This window comes from Rattus norvegicus, chromosome 14 (assembly GCF_036323735.1).
Source record: "Rattus norvegicus strain BN/NHsdMcwi chromosome 14, GRCr8, whole genome shotgun sequence".
In the NCBI taxonomy this organism is placed as follows: domain Eukaryota; kingdom Metazoa; phylum Chordata; class Mammalia; order Rodentia; family Muridae; genus Rattus; species Rattus norvegicus.
Window position 1 is genome coordinate 34,647,552 of NC_086032.1, and position 23,531 is coordinate 34,671,082.

General features: G+C 43.9%; 1 protein-coding gene and 1 pseudogene across 1 annotated transcript; one reads left to right on the top strand and one right to left on the bottom strand.

Moving 5' to 3' along the window:
- Positions 1 to 4,112: 4,112 nt before the first annotated feature.
- On the bottom strand, positions 4,113 to 6,407 carry Wbp11-ps2 (WW domain binding protein 11, pseudogene 2; annotated as a pseudogene).
- Positions 6,408 to 19,473: 13,066 nt separating this feature from the next.
- Ubbl1 (ubiquitin B like 1) lies at positions 19,474 to 19,793 on the top strand. The gene has a single exon (XM_002728110.5). It carries the CDS (start codon positions 19,519 to 19,521, stop codon positions 19,750 to 19,752), a length of 234 nt encoding a protein of 77 aa, XP_002728156.1. The 5' UTR covers positions 19,474 to 19,518; the 3' UTR covers positions 19,753 to 19,793.
- Positions 19,794 to 23,531: the final 3,738 nt, after the last annotated feature.

The window sequence follows — 23,531 nt, forward strand, 5'->3', positions numbered from 1 at the left end:
GGGAAACTCAGAAATGGCCTGTGTCTTGAAGGAAATAATACTGAAGAAGAACAATGTTAAAAAAGAGTTACTAAAAATACTAAGTTGTCAATTGATCAAGAGAGGCATATATGGCTCAAGAAAACGTTTAATGGAAATGTGGAGTGGGCAGTGAATAGTCACACTGAACGCTGAGACGTGGTGACACATTAACGGGTGTTTGCCACTCCATTTATTTAACCCACTATTCTCCCCCATAAAAATTCTGATGAATGTGTTTTCTATTAGGTTACAGCTCCATATAACAGACACAAAGTCAGTAATATTTGAGAGATATAGATGTCAAAGTCAACCATAGATGAGAAATTAGATTTTTCTCTCACACAAAAATTTGTAATACTATAAAAGCTATAGTCTGCATGATTACTGGGAGCCCAGGATCTCTCTTTTTTGACCTGCCAACCATACAGTGATGTCATCACCCACCGGGCCTGAGATGATGCATCTGTATGTCTGAATTCTAGTGTGCTTGAGAAAGATGCAGGTGTGTTTGTTTCCTGTAAGGGCAGGGCCTAGAATGGCATATATCTCTCTATTCTAAAGCCTTTGGCCAGAACTTGGCCCTACAGTTACAAGGGTGCATATGCAGAATGGCTTTATGCTAAGAACGAAAATAACGAGCATTTGGGCTCGAAGGCAGAGAGAGCAGTGAGCCTTCACCACACCCTCTCTTTTGGCATAGTTTAGGCATCCATGGATGGCCTTGGGCCTATGGATGGCCTTGGCCTATAGATGGCCTGCCTGTCACTTTGCATCTATCTCTGGATCACCATTGGTCTGGGAAAGAGATATGGTAATGGCCAGCCAGCACAACTCAGGCTTGTCTCTAAGATACTGCTTGAATTTAGCTTACCTGGTTGTGGTGATTAATCTTGTATGTCAACTTCTTGGCCCTTGGGTGTGCATTACTTGGTTGGGCATCATTTTAAATTTGTCCGTGGCATAGTTTGGATGAAGTGACCATTTGGATTGATAGGATGAATCAAGCAGATTGCCAACCACCATGTGAGTGGTCTTTCTCTAATTCATTAAAGACCTAGAGCCAAAAGACCGAACTTCCCCCCAATACCCCAACACACCCAAATACACACATTGAGGGGGCACTCCTGCCCAGCCAACTGGAGCTAGGATGCTAGCATATTCCTGCCTTCAGAGTTGAATGGAAATACAGTTAGCTCTCTCGGGTCAACAGCTTACTGACCACAGATGTTGGAACATTGAGACTCGTCAGCTTCTAGGACTGCATCAGCCAGTTTGTTAGAATAGACACATAAGTGAGGGGGCGGGGTTCCGTCACTGCATATCCTGAGATATATTTTAGTTAAAAGGAAACACAGATTAGGAGCTGTTGGCTTTGTCCCTGTTTATGACAAATGGAGGCAGTTGGTGCTGGCAGCCATGATATGTCTCCTACAGATTGGAGGGTGACTAATCTAGGATGGGATCTAGATCTTCAGGGCCATGGTATCCTCCAGGTCATAATGCAGATGAGAAAACACTGTTTTTGACTCAAAGTTGCAGTCAGCTGCTTGTAATGCAGTACATTTGATCTCGTTTCCTGTGACTTTTCCAGTCTCCATAGAAACCACAATATATTGCTTTTTGCGTGCTGATTGAGAGTACCCTTTAGAGCTTAGCCACCAGGGTGGTTTGAAGAGGAACAGCACCTGTAGATTCACGTGTTTGAATGGTTGGCCATAGGGAGTGGCTCTAATGAGAGGTGTGGCCTTGTTGGAGGAAGCGTGTCACTATGGACTGGGCTTTGAGGTTTCTGAGGCCCGAGTTACACCCAGTGCCATGCACAGTTGTCTCCTTCTGCTGTCTTCAGATCAAGGTGTAGAACCCTCAGCTCCTCCAGTGTCCAGTGAATGTCTGCCTGCACACTGCCATGCTTCCTGCCATGATGATAACGGACTAAACCTCTGAAACTGTAAGCCAGCTCCAATAATGTTTTTATTTATAAGAGTTTCTGTGGTCGTGGTGTCTCTTTAAAGCAATGAAGACAGACTTCAAATGGACCAGTTATCAACATGGTCCAAGCAAAGCCCTGGAACCAGGAAGTGTCGTGAGCAGTCTGCCTCTTAGACTAGGTTCTTGGTTTGCGTTGTCAGGCTCAGACATAAGGAAAGCTCTTGCCATGGCAGAGTTAATATGAGTGTGTCATGTCCGATGCCTGTGCAGGTAAGATAGACCTGCTCACTTCACTGAGACAATGAGAATTAGGTTCAGTCAACAGTGACTTTTAGGAACAAATTAACACAAATTTTGTTTTTATGACTGCAAAAAACTGATCATTATATATTTATGTGTATGTGTGTGAGTGTTCACTTTCAGGTGGGCTTGCTCAGGGCTGTCTCTCTCTGTGAGTGTGTGTGTATATGTGTGTGTGTTGTAGATCAGAAGTCAATGTTAGGTGTCTCATATATATATATATATATATAAATATATATATATATATTTAAAGACTTATTTATTTTATCTGTAATGCTGTTTTGCCCACATGTCTGTCTGTGCACCATTTGTGTGCAGAAGAACTTGCAAAGGTCAGTAAAAGGACCTGGATCCCCTGGAACTGGAGTTATAGACAATGGTGAGTCTCCCTGTAGGTGCTGGGAACTAAAGCTGGGTCTTCTGCAAAATCACAAGTTCTCAGTCAGCGAGCTGTCTCTCCAGCAGTCTTCATCTTAGTTTTTCACACATCTCATTTAAAGTGGACAAGTTACTGTTTTTCAGTACATTCTAGCGTTTAACCACCATCTCTAATTCTATCACCCCCAAATAAACCTTAACCACTAACAGCAGCCGTTGTTTCTCACTTCTCAATCCCCAGATCCCACTAACCTACTTTCTGCATGTGTAAATTTGCCCATTACAGACATTCAATAAAAACGAAGCTTCGGGGAATAGTGAGAAGCTGGGTGTTAAGAGACCTGACCATTCTTCCATTCCCATCGCCCACTTGGAGAATCACGACAGTTTCTAATTTCAGTCCAAGGAGAGCCTACCCTCTTCTGGCATCCGTGGGCACTGCATGCACATGGCACACAGACATACATGTCTGCAAATTACCCATACACAAATTAAAATTTAAAAAGATAAATTTTTTAAATTTATGATCTTTTAATTAAATGTATATAAAACGTATATGACATTTAATCACCGTTTTACATCACTTGGTTGTGTAATTTTAGAAATCTGGTAAATTGAAGTACCCAAGTAAACCAGTGGGGGAAAACGCCTTGTTTTGTTTCAAATGCCACGGGCCTATAATTTGAATATGTAAGAACAAGCTGAGGCATTCTTCCTCCAGTGTCTGAGCCTAAGAGCAATCTAAAGTCTTGATGGAGCACCAAGTGATGACCCATAGCAGGCGAGCAGAGGCAAAGGGTCCTCACCTCTGGAACCCAGTGGTTCCTCTCCAGCTCATACATAGTCCTAGAACAGAGTAATTCCTTATCAGGTTCATCCATGCTATCCACAAGGACAGCATTCCTGCCTAGTCTGTGACTGTGGCTGTGAGACCCTGAGAAGGAAAGAACTGTCCCCGTGAGCAACAGTGTTCAAGGACCAGCCTCCTGTGGTTTAGGTAGGACAGGCTGAAGAACCAGCTTTTGTCCCAAGTGGTGGTTTCATACAACTTTAAGCCCAGCACTAGGGAGGCAGGCAGATCTCTGAGTTCAAGGCTAGCCTGGTCTACATAGTGAGTTCCAGGACAGCCAGGGCTACACAAAGAAAGACTCAAGAAAACAGAAACAAACAGAAAACCCCCAAATCCTCTTTTACAGTCAGCTCTCCAGGTGGGTGTGTAAAGGAGTGGGGGATCTGCCTTGTTCTAGGCAGGCAGAATTCACCCAGTAAGCTGTAGTTGAGCTGGAAGATCTGTGACACTCACAAGCGCAGACCTTGGAGTCAGATAATTACCGATTTGGATGTCCCCTTGGATACATTGGAGATCCTAACTGCACGAGTACGGTATGAGTGACAGAGGTGCTCTTCTCTGGAATTTTTATTTTGGATCGTTTCCAAGTAATTTTTCTCTTAGCCCAGGCTTAATTCAAGTTCTCCATCCTCCTGCATCATTTGGGTTTATAGCCACTGAACACCACACTCTACTTAGCATAAATTCTATTTTGAGATGCAGTCTCACTTCCTAGCTTGGTCTATAACTCACAGTGTAGCCCAGGCTGTCTTTGTATTTGTAATCTTCCTACTTCAGCTCCTATCTGAGAGCTGGGATTACTGACTTGCACCAAGTATGGCTTTGCTTAACTTTCCTTTTCCCCCCACTGTCCTTTGTTCCTTCCTTTTTATCAGGCTAGTCTGGATCTAAGTTTAACAAGAGAAGCTGTCACAGCAGCCCTTCCAACTCTTCCATAAATGCTTCATAAACATCGTCCTTAGTTTGTACCGATACAGGAACTGAAGGACCAGATCTGGGGGCTGCAGAGTCCTCCTCTGTCCTTCTTCGGGAAACAGCAGTAGCCCCTTATTCTCTGGGCACACCCTCAGTGCAGTGGGCACAAATCGTGTGACCTCTGCCTTGGGATTGGTGATCTGGGGCTTGGCACTGATGGTCGCTGTGGCTTTCATCTGGATGGTGGCTGCACTTGCATCAACCGCCTTCAGTCGCTCAACACCCCTGGGTCGGGCAAGGGAGCTGGTGGGAAAAGACCAGGTGGAGCAGGTCCAAGAGGAGGCACCAAAGGTGGGCGCATCATGCCAGGAGGAGGTAGCCTTGGTGCGGGTCCTGGAGGAGGAGGTTCAGGGGGCAGACCTGGAGGTGGGCCTGGGAAAGGGCCAAGAGGTTGGCCCAGTGGTAGTCCTGGAGGTAAAAATCATGGTAAAGGCTCTCAGATTCCTGGCATTCCAGTTGGTCTCAGGAATGGAGCAGCCCCTGGTGATGGCCCAGGAGGAAGGCCTGTAGGTGGTCCAGGAGGCCCTAAGGGTGGGGCAGGTGGTGGCCCAAGAGGCGGCGGTCCTGCCATGGGTGGGCGGGGCTTGTATCGGAGGAGGAGGAACGGACTGTGGAGGAGCCTGCTGCTGTGGAGAGGCTTCAGACGAGCCACCAGAGTGGGAATCCTCTATATGCTGCTCTGCGATTCCTTCTCTGCTTCAGAATCGTCAGTCGTCGTCGTCATCCTCCTCTGAAAACTCCTCTACTTCCCATCCTTCCTCAGGGATTTCCTGACCTGCCATTCGCAGCATCATGGCTTGAAGAGGAGTCAGCTCCCTCATGTTCCTCTCCTTCCTTGATTTCCCAGTCACATCGGCAAGTCGGATGCTCAGACCTGACTTCTCCTCAGCGTTGTGTGCTCACTGTCATAGCGGTGACTGAACGCATCTGATCTGTCAGTGTCACTGTCCTCAGTCCTGTCATCCTGCTTATCCTGATCCATGTACTCGGGATAACCATCGTCTTCGCTAGCGCTGGACATGTCACCATCATGACCCTGTTGAGCAAGCTCTGGGCTGTACAGCATGTCTTCATCTCGCCTCTGAGGGGGAAGATGTAGAGCAAAGCCCACTTTACGGCCACACATCTGCAGAGCTTGAGGAGGAGGTGGGCCAGGTGGAGGGCCCGGTAGGTTTCTGCCAGGGGGCAAATGTGGCACACCATGTCCCAGGGGAGGAAGGATCGAAATTGCTCGTGTTGGAGGCCCATATGCTCAGTTTTCTTCAGGATGGAGGGTAGCTGGCACCAGGAAGAGGAATGTTCTGGATCAAGATGTTGGAAGGAGCATGCAGCATGTCTGGCAAAGGGAAGTGCTCAACTTCCGCATGCTGAGCGTTCTTGACCGCATCAAAGCACTGGCTCGGTTGAGTTCTCTTCTGTTTATATGCTACTTCTAGCTTTCTCAATTCTTTGTAAGTATCTGGGTTTTCTTTCTCATCAAGTTGTAAAATTTGTTCAAAGCTTTCCCACAGCTTTTTCTGCTTGTCTTTCAGTACTTTCTCACTCAACTGTGGCTGTGCACTGGGTTAAACCCCAGTTCATGCAGTTTCTCCCTGTCCCGGATAATCCGTTTGGGGTCTTTCATCTTCAAAGCCACAGCTCGGACCGTCATGCGACCGTCGACCGTCTTTGTTCTTTTCCAATTCTATTTTCCGGGCTTCCTTTTGGGCTTGGTCTGTGGGATTCATCAACTTTCCACTCTTGGTGAGGATGTTGATCTTCATCCCATATTGACAATTTATATGATTTACTTCTTCATTTAAAAAACAGTCTACAGTCCAACTAAGTCAACAGTGGTCAGCAGTGAATGGGAAGTCCAAGAGTCTAGTAGTTGTTCAGTCCCACGAGGCTCGTGGTTTCAGCTGGTCTTCTGTATAAACTGGAATCCTGAAGAAGTCGGTTCCAACAGATGTGCTGTCAGGTAAGTGCAACTAGTCAAGAAGAGTGGGTTCCCCTTCTTCCAATATCCTTATGTAGGCCTCTGGCAGAAGGCATGGCCCAGATGAAAGGTGTATGCCACCAGGTCTGGATCTAGAACTTGCTTTGTCCCAGAGGTCTGATGGCCTCAGTCTCCTGAGATTGAAGGCCTGCCCTACCTTGCCCAGGCCTAAGCCTTTCATGGCCCCTATGCCTCAAGATCTCCATGATAAGATACTGGTCAGACACCTGTGTCTTCTAGGCTTAGGATCTGGATCACAGGTGAGCCCTCATTCCTGGTTGTAGTTCATTCCAGTTGTAGTCAATTGACAACCAAGAATAGCCATCACATGCATCACACGGTAAATGAAACAGGAGCGGGGATAATGAATCTAGGTTCAAAGACAAACACATGCTCTTTACTTTTCTCCCTGGATGTGTACTATTCAACAACCCTGAGGGCAGAAAGCAATTCATTCAAACATATTTATTTTAATTTAATACCAAGTCAAATGATTCGTGACCCTCAAACAAAACAAATATAAAAAATGAAGGGGTTGGGGATTTAGCTCAGTGGTAGAGCGCTTGCCTAGGAAGCGCAAGGCCCTGGGTTCGGTCCCCAGCTCCGAAAAAAAGAACAAAAAAAAAATGAAGTTTTAGAGCTCCCCAGACTTAATAATTAAGATATATATTTTTCTTACTAGCACATATGACTCCTGATTTATATATTTTAAGGTAATTAAAAGTGGTAGTCACTGTAGGGAAATATTTTCAAGCCCTGCTTTCATTAGTATCACTTGTTTCTCTTCCATTTCAAATGAATGAAACTTTCAAAATTTAACCTTGCCCATAGTAAAAAAAGGAACAAATGTTTCCAGTTGAAAGTGCATGACATTTTCCTATAGGCTGCCCCTCTTGTCACTCACTTTGAGCAGTAAATAAATCTACTTTCTTTCTAGGTTGGGAATGGGAAGATCCCGAGGTAAATGTAAGACTCTACAACTGTGATTCTCTTGGCTCCTTGGTGGAGACTTTGTAAGTTGTTTTAGTTAATGGTTCTTTCATCAAGCGTTCAACTGCCCAGCTCCCTGCTATTTCCCAGATGTTTCAGAACTGATCAGTGTCCATTATTTCATTATAAATGTTCATCAGAAAACAGAGGGGCAGGAGTTTGGGAGGAAGGAAAGCGTACTGATTATAGAGAACTAGAAAAAGGCATGGATTCGACCTTTTCTCTTTTTGATGATATCTTTAGTGTTTCCCTTTTTAAACCTGCCTCAGGCTCACGTTTTGACGCCACCACCCACCCCCTCAACTAAAAACACATCAGTCATGAGTCAAGGGGAATTTTTACAAGACCATAGTGCCTTCGTCTACAAAAGAAACTCCAAAAAAAAAAAAAAAAAAGTAGTTGGGAGAGGTCAAAAGACCAAGGGAACCCAGACAACACAAATGCAACCCGAGCGGTCCAGGTCCACTGAAGGAGGCCTCAACAGCACCTGCTGAAACCATAGCAACGATTGATGCTGACACAAGCTCAGGAGATGGACCTAGCTCAGCTGGCATGATTGGCACAGGACCTGTCGGAGGCAGCGTCATGGCAGCCCCGGAAATCTGAAGTCTGTGGTTCCTGTGACCAGGACCCAGAGGAGGAAGAGCATGGCCCCTGGGCCTGGTGTTTTTGAGGTGACTTCTCAGGTTCTGGGGAGGGTCGCAGAAACGGAGCACCTAGGACTCACACACTCACAGGACTGCAAGGTTCCTGGGACTGCAAAAGAGACTAGCGGGCAGCTCCCAGGTTACTTTCTGCGAAGGGACCTTCACCTCTGCTTCTGGGCCAAGCACCCAGGGGCCACTATCTTGAAACCTTGCGTCAAATAAATTATTTTTAAAATATTATTTTTCTTTTTATTGAGTATTTTTTATACATTTTAAATGTTATCCCCTTTCCAGGTTTCCTCTTCAGAAACCTGCTATCCCATCCACCCCCCCCTACTTCTATGAGGGTGCTTCCTCACCCACCCACCCACCCCTTCCCACCTCCTCGCCCTGCCATTTCCCTACACTGGGGCATCAAGACTTGACAGGACCAAGGGTCTCTTCTCCCATTCATGCCCAACAAGGCCATTCTCTGCTACATATGCAGATGGAGTCATGGGATGCTCCATGTGTATTCTTTGGTTGGTGGTTTAGTCCTTGGGAGTTCTGGAGTATTTGGTTGGTTGACATTGTTCTTCTTAAGGGGTTGCAGACTCATTCAGCTACTTCAGTCTTTTCTCTATCTCCTCCATTGTGTACCTTGTCCAATGGTTGGCTTCGAGCATCCACCTCTGTATTTGTAAGGCTCTGGCAGAGTCTCTCAGGAAACAGCTCTATCAGGCTCCTGTCAGCATGCACTTCTTGGCATCTGCAATATTGTCTAGGTTTGGTGGGTGTATATGGGATGAATCTCCCAGGTGGGGCAGGCTCTGGATGACCTTTTCTAAAGTTTCTGCCCCACACTTTGTCTCTGTATTTCTTCCTGTGAATATTTTTGTTCCCCCTTCTAAGAAGGTCTGAAGCATCCACACTTTGGTCTCCCTTCTTCTTGAGCTTTGTGTGGTTTGTGAATTGTATCTTGGGTATTCTAACCTTTTGGGCTAATATCCACTTTTCAGTGAGTGCATACCATGTGCGTTCTTGTGTGTTTGGGGGTTACCTCACTCAGGATGATACTTTCTAGTTCCATCCATTTGCCTACAAATTTCATGAAGTCATTGTTTTTAATAGCTGAGTAGTATCCCACTGTGTAGATGTACCACATTTTCTGTTTCCATTCCTCTTTTGAAGAATATCCAGGTTCTTTCCAGCTTCTGGCTATTATAAATAAGGCTGCTATGAACATAGTGGAGCATGTGTCTTTGTTGTATGTTGGAGCAGGAGAGGTATAGCTGGGTCCTCAGGTAGTTCAATGTCCAATTTTCTGAGGAACCTCCAGACTGATTTCCAGAATGGTTTTACCAGTCTGCAATCCCACCAACAATGGAGGAGTGTTCCTCTTTCTCCACATCCTCGCCAGCATCTGCTGTCACCTGAGTTTTTGATCTTAGCCATCCTGACTGGTATGAGGTGGAATCTCAGTGTTGTTTTGATTTGCATTTCCCTGATGACTAAGGATGTTGAACATTTCTTTAGGTGCTTCTCAGCCATTCGATATTCCTCTGTTGAGAATTCTTTGTTTAGCTCTGTACTACATTTTTAAATAGGGTTATTTGATTCTCTGGAGTCTAACTTCTTGAGTTCCTTGTGTATATTGGATATTAGCCCTCTATTGGATGTAGAATTGGTAAAGATCTTTTTCCAATCTGTTGGTTAAGTGGGCATGGTGCTACATAGCATGGGAGGCAGAGGCAGGCAGATCTCTGTGACTTCCAGGTCAGCCTGGTTTATATAGCAAGTGGCAAGACAGTCAGGTCTGTGTAGAGAGACTGTCTCAAGCAAACCAAAAACAAAACAAACAAAGCCAAAACCAACCAAACAAAAAACCAAACTAAAACAAAGCAAAAACAAAAAAAAATTAGATGACATAATCTTTTCATTTGGGTTCTTCTGCTTTATCATGTATCAGAACACCATTTTTTTCTCATGGCCAAATAATATCCAAAAAATATGGAAACCATATTTTACCTATCAATAATTCATTAGTTAATAAACTGATGGCTTGGTTGGTTTCCATTTTGGGATGCTATGTTTTCAGTTCTCATGGGTATATCGCCATTGTAAGAATTTCTGGGCCACATAGTAACCCCTTGTTTAGCATTTTAAATCAGATGTTATGCATATTTATGAGGGACAACATTGTCATTCAACAAACGGATACAATTGTGTAATGACTCTGTAAAAGATGATTATTAATATTCTGTATATATTAATGCTGGAAATCAATATGGCGGCAGTTATTCCTTGACCGGCAAGCTCCCCAAATATTCACACAACTTAGACCTTAGCCAGGCAGACTCTGACCACCTTGCCCCATCCAGACATGTGGCGAGCCTGTGGTCACTTCTGTCTTCTGTCATGTCTCTGAGCCAAAGGCCTTCCTCTTTGTTGTTCTCTGAGTTCCTTTCTCCTTCCCAGTCTTATGGCTGTTTGCATTGTCACCTCTGGGCCAAGACCAGTTTCTCCCTTAGTGGAAGGAGGAGGAAAAAGAAAGAAAGAGAAAGCTTTCAATTTGCTGTCTTTTTCTCAGCCATTCACGCAGACATCACTCCCATTGTCTCGCCTAGAAATTCACTTCTGACATAGCGTTATAATTTTAAGATATATTTGTCGTTAGCAAGCCAGAATTTTAAAATCATGGAAGTGCAAAAGATGGCGGTAAGCCCCCTGTTGGAATAGTTGCTGAGGTAAGTCCTAACTTAACACACACCTGCTCTCATCATCTCAGCAATATCCGTTTACAAAAAAAAAAAAAAATACATTGCACAAACAGGGTTTCAGAGCCCACAGTTTAAACCAGAAGAGTCCTATTGTGCCTTGTTTCACTCTGCTCCCAGACTACATCAATAACAACTTCGTATACATATCTATAACCATGTGCGTCCCATTCTCTGTTCTTTGGACACTGTCTTACCTTGTTTGGGCTGCTGTAGCAGAAATACCATTTATCCCTTACAGTTCTAGAGGTTGTACTTATTAGAAGCAGGAGCTGGCAGATTTGGGAGTGAGGGCTCCCTCCCTAGATAACAGATGCCTGTCTTCTTGCTATTTGCTCACACAGTAGGACAGACAGGGCTCTCTGGGGTCCTGTTTATGCCAACCATAATCCCATTTATGAGGCTTCTCTGCCTATAACCAATCACCTCTTCCCAAATTCCATCTCCTAAGACTATCACCAGAAGGATTAAGATTTCAGCATAAATGTATGTTCTGGGTATTGGTAAGTTAAATCAATGGTTATATTTTCCAAGAAAAAATATCAGAAGGAAAATGGGGTTAATTAGAATTCAGGAATCAGAGTGTGATGGTTTATATATACTTGGCCCAGGGAGTGACACTATTAGAAGATATGGCTCTGCCGAAGTAGGTGGGTCACTGTGGGTACTGGCTATAAGACTCTCACCCTAGCTGCCTGGAAGCCACTATTCTGCTAGCAGCCTTCAGATGAAGATGTAGAACTCTCAGCTCCTCCTGCACTATGCCTGCCTGGATGCTGCCATGTTCCTGCCTTGATGATAATGGACTGAACTTCTGAACCTTCAAGTCAGTAAGTCAGTGCCAATTAAATGTTGTCCTTTGTAGGAGTTGCCTTGGTCATGGTGTCTGTTCACAGCAGTAAGACCCTAACTAAGACACAGAGGCTGGGGAGATAGCTCCATGGGTAGGGGCGCTTGATGTGTAAATAAGGGGATCTGGGTTTGACCTCTGATACACTTAGGTGATGGGGGAGAATGGGAGGATAAGAAGGGAGCTGCTTTCCACATCTTTCATTTTCATCTGGCACTAGGTAGGCGTACAATTGACAGTGAGCAGACACTTGGTTTTTGGGTGATGTGGAATTTCATAGTCAGTGTAGCTGCCACTTCTCCCTCATTAACAGTCAGCTCATTTTTAGCCTGAAGAAGAAATCATCTCTTTATTTTGGCCCTTGAGAGAGAACGGCAGACATTGTAAGTGCAGTAACAGGAGCAGGGATGGAAAAGAACAGTCACGAGTGCTCTGTGGGGCGCAGAAGCTAATGAAACATTCTTATTATTCTGTGTTCTGCTCCAGAGAACCTTCCACAATTGTCCTCTGTAGTTAAATTTGACTCTATTGCCTTTTACTGTCGCAGGAATGCGAAGGATGAAAAGTTCACAAGCCATTTGTGTTCAAATAGGCTGCAATTAAAAAGTCCTAGGCAAGCATTGTAAGCATAGACACAAGAAAGCTGGAGAGGAAAAATATATATCAAGCAGGGAATGTTCACACAAGTTATAACCCGCCTGATAATAGAAAGGGAACAGGAAGCTGGCGAGGGGTGGGGGAACCACAGTAACGACCACCGTAAATTAGCCAGTGGGAAAGAGAAGAGACTATCAGACCTCAAAGACAGCTGAACTAAGAACGCTACTTTGGTTTTCTCAAAGAAGTTCCAGGCACTGACAAGTTTTTAATGTGAAAGGTTGATGATTAGAAAACAGACATATTTTATGGAACAAAGAAATAAATGGGCCCCAGCTATGTTTTTATTTTATGTTTTATATTTTAGTTTATGTTTTATGTTTTTATGTTTCTGAACTAAAAATCAAAATGAATACCCACTACCACCACCACCACCACCAATGACAACAAAAACCCCTCTACAGCCCTTCTTAGTGCTTCCGCGATCACTTGATTCCTGACTTCTGGGTAGTCAGACCCCTGGTCGCCGTGTCTCCACAACAGGCTTGTTTTTATTGCATGTCATTGAGGTTTATGTCCTGTTCCATAACCACATTCTGAACACACACACACACACACACACACATACACACACAGACACATACATACAGACACACACACACACACACACAGAGAGAGAGAGAGAGAGAGAGAGAGAGAGAGAGAGAGAGAGAGAGAGGAGCACAGGGACAGGATTGCTAACAGGCCTTCATTCTCAGATACTTGTGAATCCTTTAACAGCTGTCTGTTATTGAGGTCTAATGGTTACTGCAGCTGGCTCCAATGGTCTAAGAGAATATCATCAGTGTAAAGGATTCTAATTACAAAAGCAGTTCTCCTTTCTAGAAAGCTTACTATAGGCAGAGTCTGCACACCTGATGTTTGATTTAACATGTTCGATAACCTATGAGCTTCAAGTACTTTTGTATTACAAAAGGAACAAACTGAAACCACTCAATTCTCAAGATGTCAAAATACCTCAACACACGCTGAAGGAAACATGAATTTGGATTTCTGTTCTAAAACAAAAGGGCTTATAAAACAAAAGCAGTTCACACAGGAACTGGACCTTGAAGGTCTGTGATAGGTTGAGTGTGCCTCACTCTATCTCCCTATGACAACTAAAATCCTCACAGAACACAGAAAGCTCCTGTCTGACAACTGAGAGTAGACAGGTTACAAAGGGAACCAAAATGGTGAAGAGGGACTGCTATGGGGCCGGTTGCTTTCTTCTTTTGATGGTTCACCCTATCTTCTGGCTGACACTTAAAGGCAGCACAGCACTGGACCTCCGTAGTTATGAGTAGACAGCTTCAAGGTAAACCCTCAGCTTTTTGGCAGAAGAAAGAAGCAGGAAGTGGGGCCTTGGAGGACAAGGGTTAGTAGAAATGTCCTCTTCCTGTGATGTTCTATTTCTACTCGCCCAGTCTTGCTCCGGCGCAAGGTCATGTGAGAAGCTGTACCTCCACAGTAGCCGCAGATGCTGTGGGGCAGTGGGCACCTATGACAGGATCTTCCTCCCTAACTCATGGACCCTATGGCTTCTGGTTGCTTTGCCCTGAGGATGGATGCAGCCTGTGAGGTGTGGGGATTATATCAGATATTATAGGATGATGGATTATCAATTGTACATGTTCTCATCCATTCTGTGTGCTCCGTATAATTTGAGCACAAACCTGGAGAAGTAATGGAGAAAGGGGGGGAAGGAAGGGAAAGGAGGGGGCTGAGTGGCTGATTTTCCAATCTAGAAAATCTATTATCAGTTTTTATAAGCTTACACAACCATCTACCATATGGCCCAGCAATGGGAAATGACTTTTTATGCTCACATAAAAATCTGTAAAATGCTCACAGTAGCATTTATTTATAGTCACTTAGAAGCAATCCTCCACAGCCTGCCACAGGCAAATGTGTGGATACACTGTATCGGTATAGGGTAATACTACCTAGTAATATGGAGGAATGAACTTGGGATACTGTAGATGGTGTGGATAAATCTCACACAGACTTTTCTAAATGAGAGAACCCCAAACATTAACCCAAACATTATTCTAGTCTTCTCACTTCCCTTCTGTTGCTGGATAAAATACTTTAGCTAAAAGCAGCTTGGGGAGCAAAGGGTTTATTTGGCTTCCACTTCTGGGTCATAGTCCATCGCTGAGAGAAGTCAGGACAATAACGAAAGCACAAACCATGGAGGTGCTTTTACTGGCTTCGTCGCTGGCTCTTACTCAGCTAGCTTTCTTATTCAGCATAGGTCTCTACCTGCCTAAGGATGGTGTCACCCATGGTGGGCTGGGTCCTCCCATGTCAATCATCAGTGTCTCACAGAGATGGCCACAGGCCAATCTGATCTGGGAAACTCCTCAATTGAGACTCCATCAGATGACTCTAAACTGTGTGGCAAGCTGACTGCGGAAGCTAAGATCTCTATCTACTTACATGGTGTCCAAGAAGAGCCCAAAGTGGAGGACGCATGCTTGTTGTAAGTGGTTAGGAGTAAGAGGTAGAACATATGGCTGCTAAATGTCTCTCAGGAGGGGAATGACTGAGAAGATAGTTTCACTGATTCATGCACCAAAGCAAACAAACAAAAATCGCACAGAGCTGTAAGCGTAAGGGACTTTATTGTATTTAAAATTTAAAAACAGGTTTTAAACGTATTCTTAGCAATTCCTTAAGACTTAGAGCCTCAGATGGGATTGCTGGAACACCTTTGCTAGAAGCAAGCTGCAGAAACCTCTGAATTACGAGGGCTCCATCCTGCCGAAGTGTCTCTGAATCTGTTTTGTGGCAGCAATTCCCCTGAGCAGCCCAATCCCATCCTATCCCATCAGAGGAAATCCACACCTCACCCCTGATCTCTGCTGTCTTCCTTCCTCCTTCCACTCCTAGAGGAACCGTTTTGCACACCAAGCCATAGCGCTAAGGAAAATGCAGAAAAGCATCGCTGAAGATGAAGCATAAAGGACCAGAGTGAGATAAAACAAATATAACATATCTGGCAAATCCTGCGTCCACCTCCAGGCCTTCCACTTCACATCGGCCGAGACCTGGGCAGTGTCCTCGTGCCATTTGCCATTCCAAACTTTCTTACAGCAAATGCTTGCTGCATTGGAGAGCTCGGCGTTGAAAGCCCCATTTGGTTAAGTCCGAGCAGACTAGGGTTTGGAAGCCAGGGTTGTTTTCCCCTGTTAAAGAAGAACCACTTGCTGCTGAAGCTCATGTCTCATGTCGGTCCATGCGTTTAGCATTTTCAGTCTATTAGTGAGCAGTATCTCAGTGCCATTGGCCGGGGCCAATGTTGCTTTTATATACAGAGAGCACGGATTGCCCTGAATCTGTGCTGAAGCTCCCGTTTTGATTTATGGCCCCTTGTCTGAGAAAATGAAGTTGATGGATGACTGATTATGAAGAAGAAGGCAAATGGGGAGAATCTTCCAGACTGGAGTTAGTGCAAGACGACGTTCTATTTATTTTAACCGACTCCTTGGAAGGAGCGGTGTTGTCCTGCCGTAGACTAATTATGGCAAACAGTCTGCTTTGCCACTCAGGTAGTTTTGTGAGCCTTAGCAGGTGAAGGCATGTAAAGCTAGAGGATTTGAAAGTGTTTTCTCTCTTCAAAGTTGCTTTCCGCTAATAGAAACCAACTTGTTATGGACACTGGCACTAAGCCGGTACATGGCAAGCTGAACTCCTTGTAATTTCTTGTGAATTGATTGCTCCCACCAGAAGGAGCGTTGTTTTGTCAGGCATGGAGGTAAGTCACAGCTACCTGCTTGCTGCAGGTCAGCCCTTGTGTGCGGAAGCCAGTCTAGCAGAGAAACAAGGCTAAATGCTGTGTAAGAGCCCCTTACTGAAGCACAGCGGTGACGTTCTTTCTTCAGGCTTTATAGCAGTTACTGGGGTAGCTTTCCTTTACTTGGTCCTAAGTGGCCACAAGGGCAGTGCCTGCAATTACTTCACAGAAGGCAGGATTGTGAGGCACTGGTATTACGCTGGAAGGAACAGAGAGAACCCCAGTCTTGTCTTGGCCAGCTCACAAGTCATTTTCTTTCCTCTGGAAGACAAGACTCTGTTTATGTACTGAGAAGTTAACTGTGCTCCCCATGGGGCCTCACAAGCACAAAGCTTGCTTTCGGCAAAGCTTCCTTGAAAAGCAAAGGGTGTTATGAAAGGTAGCAGATACCATCGTAGGCTTTGTGTAGGAAATGTCAGAGCCAAGAAACGGAGTGCCGGGCAGATAAATACCTATTAGAACTCCTTACCTGTCGAGCGCAAATGCAGCGGACCTTTACGTTCTGTGATAGGAAATCAATACAAAGGGAATGACTGAACTGTGTTCACGCTATAAAGATGGAGCAAACATCGCATTTCTTGTTAGCCCATGCGTGCTATTTGTGTAGCCAGATAGTAGCCTAGTACTAGTGAATGGTATTTATTCTCTATACTTACAGCAACTATGTACTTCCCTTTCTCAGGATGCCTTGGTAGACCTGGACATAAGGTGACTGTTCATGGGGACATGTACTGGGTTCGCTCCTGTTGCCACATGCAGTCACTACAAACTCTGTGGTATCAGAAAGCTGCTCACTTGACTTAAAGATCCTGATGGATAAGAAAGGCTTATCAGAGCCAAGGAACGGAGTGCCAAGCAGGTAGATACCTGTTAGAACTCCTTACATGTTTCCTGATGGATAAGAAAGCAGGAAGCTGAGAACTCACATCTTTCTTCTAAAGGCAAGCATGAGGTAGAGAGAAAACGAAGTAGAGGGAGGGTGTGTAATATTGACGCTCGCCCCTTTCTTCCACAAAGGGTGAACCAGCTCAACCTTCCTAAATAGTGCCACTAAATGGGAACCCGGGACTCAATTGCCTGAGCCTGGGGGCGGGGGACAAGGGTGAGAGGGGCGAGGGGCATCTCTCATCCAAAACACTTTCCTTAATGAAAGACACGTCAATAAACGCATTAAGGTCTGCAGTGTCAGAGTTTCCCTTTTGGCTAACTCTTCTTGTCGACTCGAATAGGCCAGATATTTAAGTAAGGTAATTTTCTCTCCAGTCAATTGTTGAATCGGAACCCATCTTTTAAAAAGAGAAGTCTGTGCTGTAACAAAAATACATTAATTGTATGTTGATAAGTTTGAGCCAAAGAAAATGTGTTCTTTTTTGAATTGTATTTTTACCTTGAATCAGAGTTTTAAATAGGCAGGCTGAATTAGTTTAAGGCTATTTGAAAGGGGAAAATTATCAAGCAATCATACATTTAACAATTCATAGAAATTCACTGGGGTGAGGGAGAGGACTCAATTAGTCTATTGTGTCTAAGTTTTACAAGGAAAGTTTGTAGAGAATTTAAAATGACTGTCCTTTTATACATCTCTATTCAACTGAGATTCTTATGATCTTTTAGGTTGAAAGGAGTAATAACAAAATGTTATTGGAATAAAAATTATGGTCTGTTAATTATTTATAAAATGTTCATCTTTCATAAACATATAATCTTTAAATTTGCAACAGGTTATAAAGGGTCTTAAAACTTAATTTGTAAAAAGATTTTTTTAATTTGTTTTTTATTGAGATAGGATCTTACTATACAGACCTAGCTAGTATAGGAATCACTGTATAATCCAGGATGGCCTTGAGCTCACAACAATCCTCCTGTCTCAGTCTTGTGGCTGCTACGATTAGAGGTGTGTGTGTGTGTGTGTGTGTGTGTGTGTGTGTGTGTGTGTGTTTGAATGTGAGTATATGATGTGTGTGTTTATGTGTGTTTGAATGTGAGTATGTGTGTGTGTGTTTGTGTGTGTGTGTGTTTGTGTGTGTGTTTGTGTGTGTGTGTTTGTGTGTGTGTGTGTTTGTGTGTGTGTGTGCATGCTATGGTACATGTATGAAAGTCAAAGGAGAACTTGCAGGTGTCAGTTTTTCCTTCTACCGTCCTCTGGGGATGGAAGATATCCATGGTTACTGGGGTCCAAACTCAGGTCATCAAGCTTAACAGCAAATGCCAGTACCTATTCAGCCATTTGATACATTTCAAAAGAAGTTGCAAATATCGTCACACACCTCCTCTAACATTCTCTAGGATGTATTATATAAATTGCTTTATAAAATGATTGTAGTAGAAAAGAAATCAAAAATCATGGAACCGGGCATTATGTACATATCTGCAATACCTGAACCCAGGCCTTTAAGACAGGAAGACTTCAAGTTAGAGGCTACCTGAGGCTACATAAGCTACCCGGAGAGAACCAATCTCAAAAACAAACAAACAAAGCCAGCAACAAATAAGTAAGCCATAAAAATAAGTTATTACAATGTTTAAGTAGGAAAATAAAGCCCTGGAATCTGGATAAAAATTAGTCATAGATACCATTGGAATGAATTCAGTGATTTTAAGGTTAAGACTCAGAAAATAAAGACTGCCTTAGATAAATACTGCCTTAGTTATCGCTTCAGTTTTGTTTCTGTTGCTGTGATAAAACACCCTGATAAAAGAACTTGGGGAAGAGTTTCTTTTAACACACAATTTCAGATTACAGTCCACCAATGTGGAGAAGTCAAGGGTCAAGAGCTTGAAGCAGCTAGTCACATCATGTCCACAGTCAAGAGCAGAGAGAGTGTGTGTTCATGGGTAACAATATTCAGCTCACTTTCTCCCCTCTGATGCAGGCCTGGGTTCAGCCCATGGAATGGTGCCACCGTATTCAATATGGGGTTTCCCACCGTCATTATCTCAATGAAGAAAAGAAAGCCCTGATGTGGTGTCTGCAGGCAGACTTAATCTAGTCTACTTCCTTATTGAATCTCCTTCCCAGCTGAGTCACTGGGTCACAGTGACAGGTATGTCAACCACCACAACTCTCCCTTTGTCATGTCCATACAACATTTTATCTCTTGTCCTCAAAGTCTCATGTTTGTCTCGTAATCTAAAATGCCCTCCCTAGGAGACAGGGTTTTCTAGAGGAACATAACTGATAAGATACATATATATGGGAATATATATGAATGGGAATCTATATAAATGTATAGACATATCAATATAAATATACATAAATTATATATGCCTATATAATTTCTTGAATAAGCTAATGTTAAAAGAGTACCGACAGTGACGAGAGGCTTTGTCTGGTTCCGAGGTCCTTCTGTGAGGGTGCTTCGGTGCGCTGGTTGGTTTGTGCCTTCATTGCATTCGTTAACAGGTCAAAATGCAAATCTTCGTGAAGACCCTGACCGGCAAGACCATCACCCTAGAGGTGGAGCCCAGTGACACCATCGAGAATGTGAAGGCCAAGATCCAGGATAAGGAGAGCATCCCCCCTGACCAGCAGAGGCTCATTTTTGCCGGCAAGCAGCTGGAAGATGGCCGCACCCTCTCTGATTACAGCATCCAGGAGGAGTCAACCCTGCACCTGGTCCTCCCACTGAGGGGTGGCTATTGATTCTTCAGTCTGCATTCCCGGCAGGCAATGATGGCGTTACTCTGCTCTCTAGCCATTTGACCCAACTTAAGTTTAGAAAGTACAAGTTTCAATAATATCTGAACCTCTTTTAAGTAATGACAGCTGAAATCATATCCGAGAGGCGGAGAATGCAGTTCCTGAGCCTCCATAGTTCCAAATGGGTGTCAAAAGTGTTCCTGGAGAGCCATTGGTCTTTAGGGAATGACGGAAGTTTAGGAGTACTGGTTCTGAGGTCAGGGAAAGAGTGTGGTATATCAGCAGCAAGGTAAATCAGCTCCATGGCAACAGGAAAGACCAAGCAAATAGAAGGTGAATGAATATTCTTCCTTCTACTGAGCCTTTTCTCATCTGATCTGTTACCAGACTATGTAGTCCACATCTGGGGTGGGTCTTCCAATAAACCATCCGGTCACCATCTTGGGCCTGAAAAGCATCTTAGTCTCTCTCTCTCCCAAACACTCACACAGATATCTACAGGGGTGATAAGTATGACCACTATGCCTCTGAAATTCATCTGTTACTTTCCCTGTCAGTCAGCTTTCCATTGTTCTGACAATGTACTTGGATGGGATAATCAGCTGAGAAGGAAAAATCCACATGTGTTTTGATTCATGGTTACAGCCTCAGTAGTTTTGATCAGTGGTTACTTGGACCCATTCCTTTGGCCCTGTGGTGAGATAGTGCATCTTAGAAGTAGAGGAAGGTGTTCATTCCCCTGTGGTAGCTGGGAAATAGACAGAAAAGAGCTGAAAATCTTTATCCTCTTCAAAGTCATACTGGTAAAGAGGTAACTTCCTCTTACTTGGCCCTATCTAAAGGATCCATTACATCTCAATCGGACCATTGATGGAAGACCATGCTTTTAACATGGACTTAGACTCTAAGCTTAGATGGACATTTTAGATATAAGCTATAACACCTGGTCTCTACCTATAGTTCCTTCCAATTATAGTGGCTTCCTCCTACAGGGGCATGGTCTTCTTCAAATTCACCAATTCTAACTTAGGGGAGGAAGACCCTTCAGAGACTCAGTTGTGCCAGAGTGTAAAATCCCCAGAGACCACTTGGAATCACAGTGTCAATGTAAGCACATGAGCGTCTTTATTCAAGCTCAAGCTTGGGCCACCAACCTTCCTGACAGAACAGGAAGGAGAGTGAACCTCCAGGTCTAAGTGAAGGGGGTTTATAAAGGAAAAAAACTCCAAGAGGGGGGTTTCCAAGCCTTGGCATTACATGGGAGGGTAAAGGAATGTTGGTCTTTAAGCTAATTGGTTTATAGCACCTGATTAAACTACAAGGAGGGAGTACATATCAAAAAAGAGCATCTTGACCTGGGAACAACTTACGTTTTCTTAGCCCACTCTGTTCTTATCTGCCAGCTGCAGCTGCTGTGTCTATTTTGCAACTGCCAGGGACATTTTGTGATTTTTCTCAGACTTCAAGGGAGGGAGCCGTGCCTCTCTACTGGCAAGTTAACTTAGAATGTTATACAGAGTCCCAACAGGCAGGCAGATAGGGAGACAGGCCATGACTAAGAAATCAAGATGGTAACCTTCCGAGATGGCTACCTTCTTCCTCATCCTCCTAACCTGAGACGGAAAAGCCTGGTAGCTTGAACTATGTCACCATCTAAGGGTGATGATTGTGTTTGTTTCTTCTGACAATTAAGGAATTAAAAAGCAGGAAAAAAAGTCTCAAAGCTTGACAAGTAGTAGTGGAGAAATCTCTAACGTAACAGGGCAGATAGAACCAGTAGTTAAAGCAAGGCGTTTATTGGAGGTGAGGAAGCAAAGACATCTAGTGGACATACAGAGAACGAGATACTCTGCAAAGTGGAGGAGGGACCCAGGAAGCTAAAAAAAAAAAAATTCTGTCTCATTTTAAGGCCTGAGTTTTTTAAGTCTCTGAAGGGTCTTCCTCCCCTAAGTTAGAACTGATAAGTTTGAAGAAAGACAGGAGGATGGCTCCCAATTGCTGTGTAAGCATGTCTGTCCTTGAACTTGTTGAGCTGTTCCAATAGCAGGGTCCTACTGCAAGGAGAAAGGAGCCCACAAGGCCTTTGTTTTAAGATGCTGGGCTTTTGTTTCAGGTCAGGAGGATGAGGAAGGAGCTGATGTCTTGGGAGTTCATCATCTTGATTATCTAGTTGGCCATGGCGCCTCTCTCTCTCTCTCTGCCTATCAGAGAATCTGATCCCTCGTCCCTCATCAGTTTTCCTACTCCATTTATATCTCTATAAAATAAACAGGCAATGTGGCATTCTTCAGCCACATTCGGAACGTGTCTCTCTCTCTCTCTCTCTCTCTCTCTCTCTCTCTCTCTCTCTCTCATATTAAAATGTATACATTGAGAACAGCGGTGCACACACAAGGGGAAAACTCTAAACGCACCACATTCCCAAGCTCTCCTAGTTTGGAGTACCATCCACCCTGCATCCCCAACGAACAGCAACTCTCTCTGCTCAATTACTGCTCTGTATTCCATTTGCACACAGGAGGAGGCCTTCCATATTCAAATTCTGCTTATCTGCTGTGCTTCCTCAGGAAGCTTTGGTTCCCTAGGAAGGACCATTAGAATAATGGAAGTTTACCTTGGGAATAAGGGCCTTTCATCTCCCAAACCCTGGCCTGTCTCCTGTAGGATTTTGGGCTTTTCTTCTTCCACTTTGGCATAATTTTAAGACTGTCTTCAATCAAACTCCCTTTGTAATGTTTGTAGATTGTAACCTTAGGGAAGCAGACTGCATGGCATATCGGTGCTACCTGATTAGGTTTCAATTTATACTCTGTTCTGTGGAACCCTTACATCTTCTCACAGGGGGTGGTGGCCTTCATCCATCATTTCTGCTGAATGTTATTTTTCTAGAATTTCTTTCTGAGATGGTAGATTACTGTACAATCTAGGACAGAAGTTAAGACAGAAAACTTCATTCTTAATACAAAAGAAAAGGGAAAGGCAGACGTGGTGTCTTCAGTACACAAGAGGCCAGGTCAGATCATGGAATTCTTTGATTTACTGAGTGAACTCATAATTCTTTATTAAGTGACCTCTCAGACTCGAGACTTCTGATCTATGAGAGATGATAGATCACCACTCCAAAACAAGAAATGCTAGTCTGGGCCATAAAGGATTATATGGCTATGGGGTCAGGAGGTCAAAACTGGAAGCTTAACTTTTATGTTCCATAAAATGACAAGTTCCTACTAGAACTCTGAGCTCATCTCTCACAGTGATTTAGTGATTTCATCTACATCCTGAAGAAGCATTAGCATCTCACAGCAACCACGAACGGTAGGCAGGACAACAATTATTCTCACTGGGCCTAGGAAGAATGAGGAGTCATGAGGTTAATCGACATATAAGATAAATAAAGCAAAGAGGGCCCTGACTCATGGAGAAGGCCAAGATTTCTCAATGCAACCTAATATTTTCTGACTTCCTTAGAACAATTAGGCCTTCAGTAATTTGTTCTCTAATCCACAACATGTTTCTTTACCAGACAATTACTAAATTGTTCTTCAGAATATGTAGTGGTTGCACCATTGAGTTGTGGTGGCCAAGAAGGATTTTCTTCACTTACTTATTTAGCAACCATTGATTGATTTGTGTGTGATGTGTGAAGCTTTTCTAACTAGAGCTTGAAGAGGCAGGGCATCCATGCCACATAGAGTTCAAACGTGTGGTCATGGGCCAAGCGAGTCGTTTGAGGACAGAGTTCTAATTCGCTGGCCCCTCCCTGTGAATAGGTAGTTTCTGAG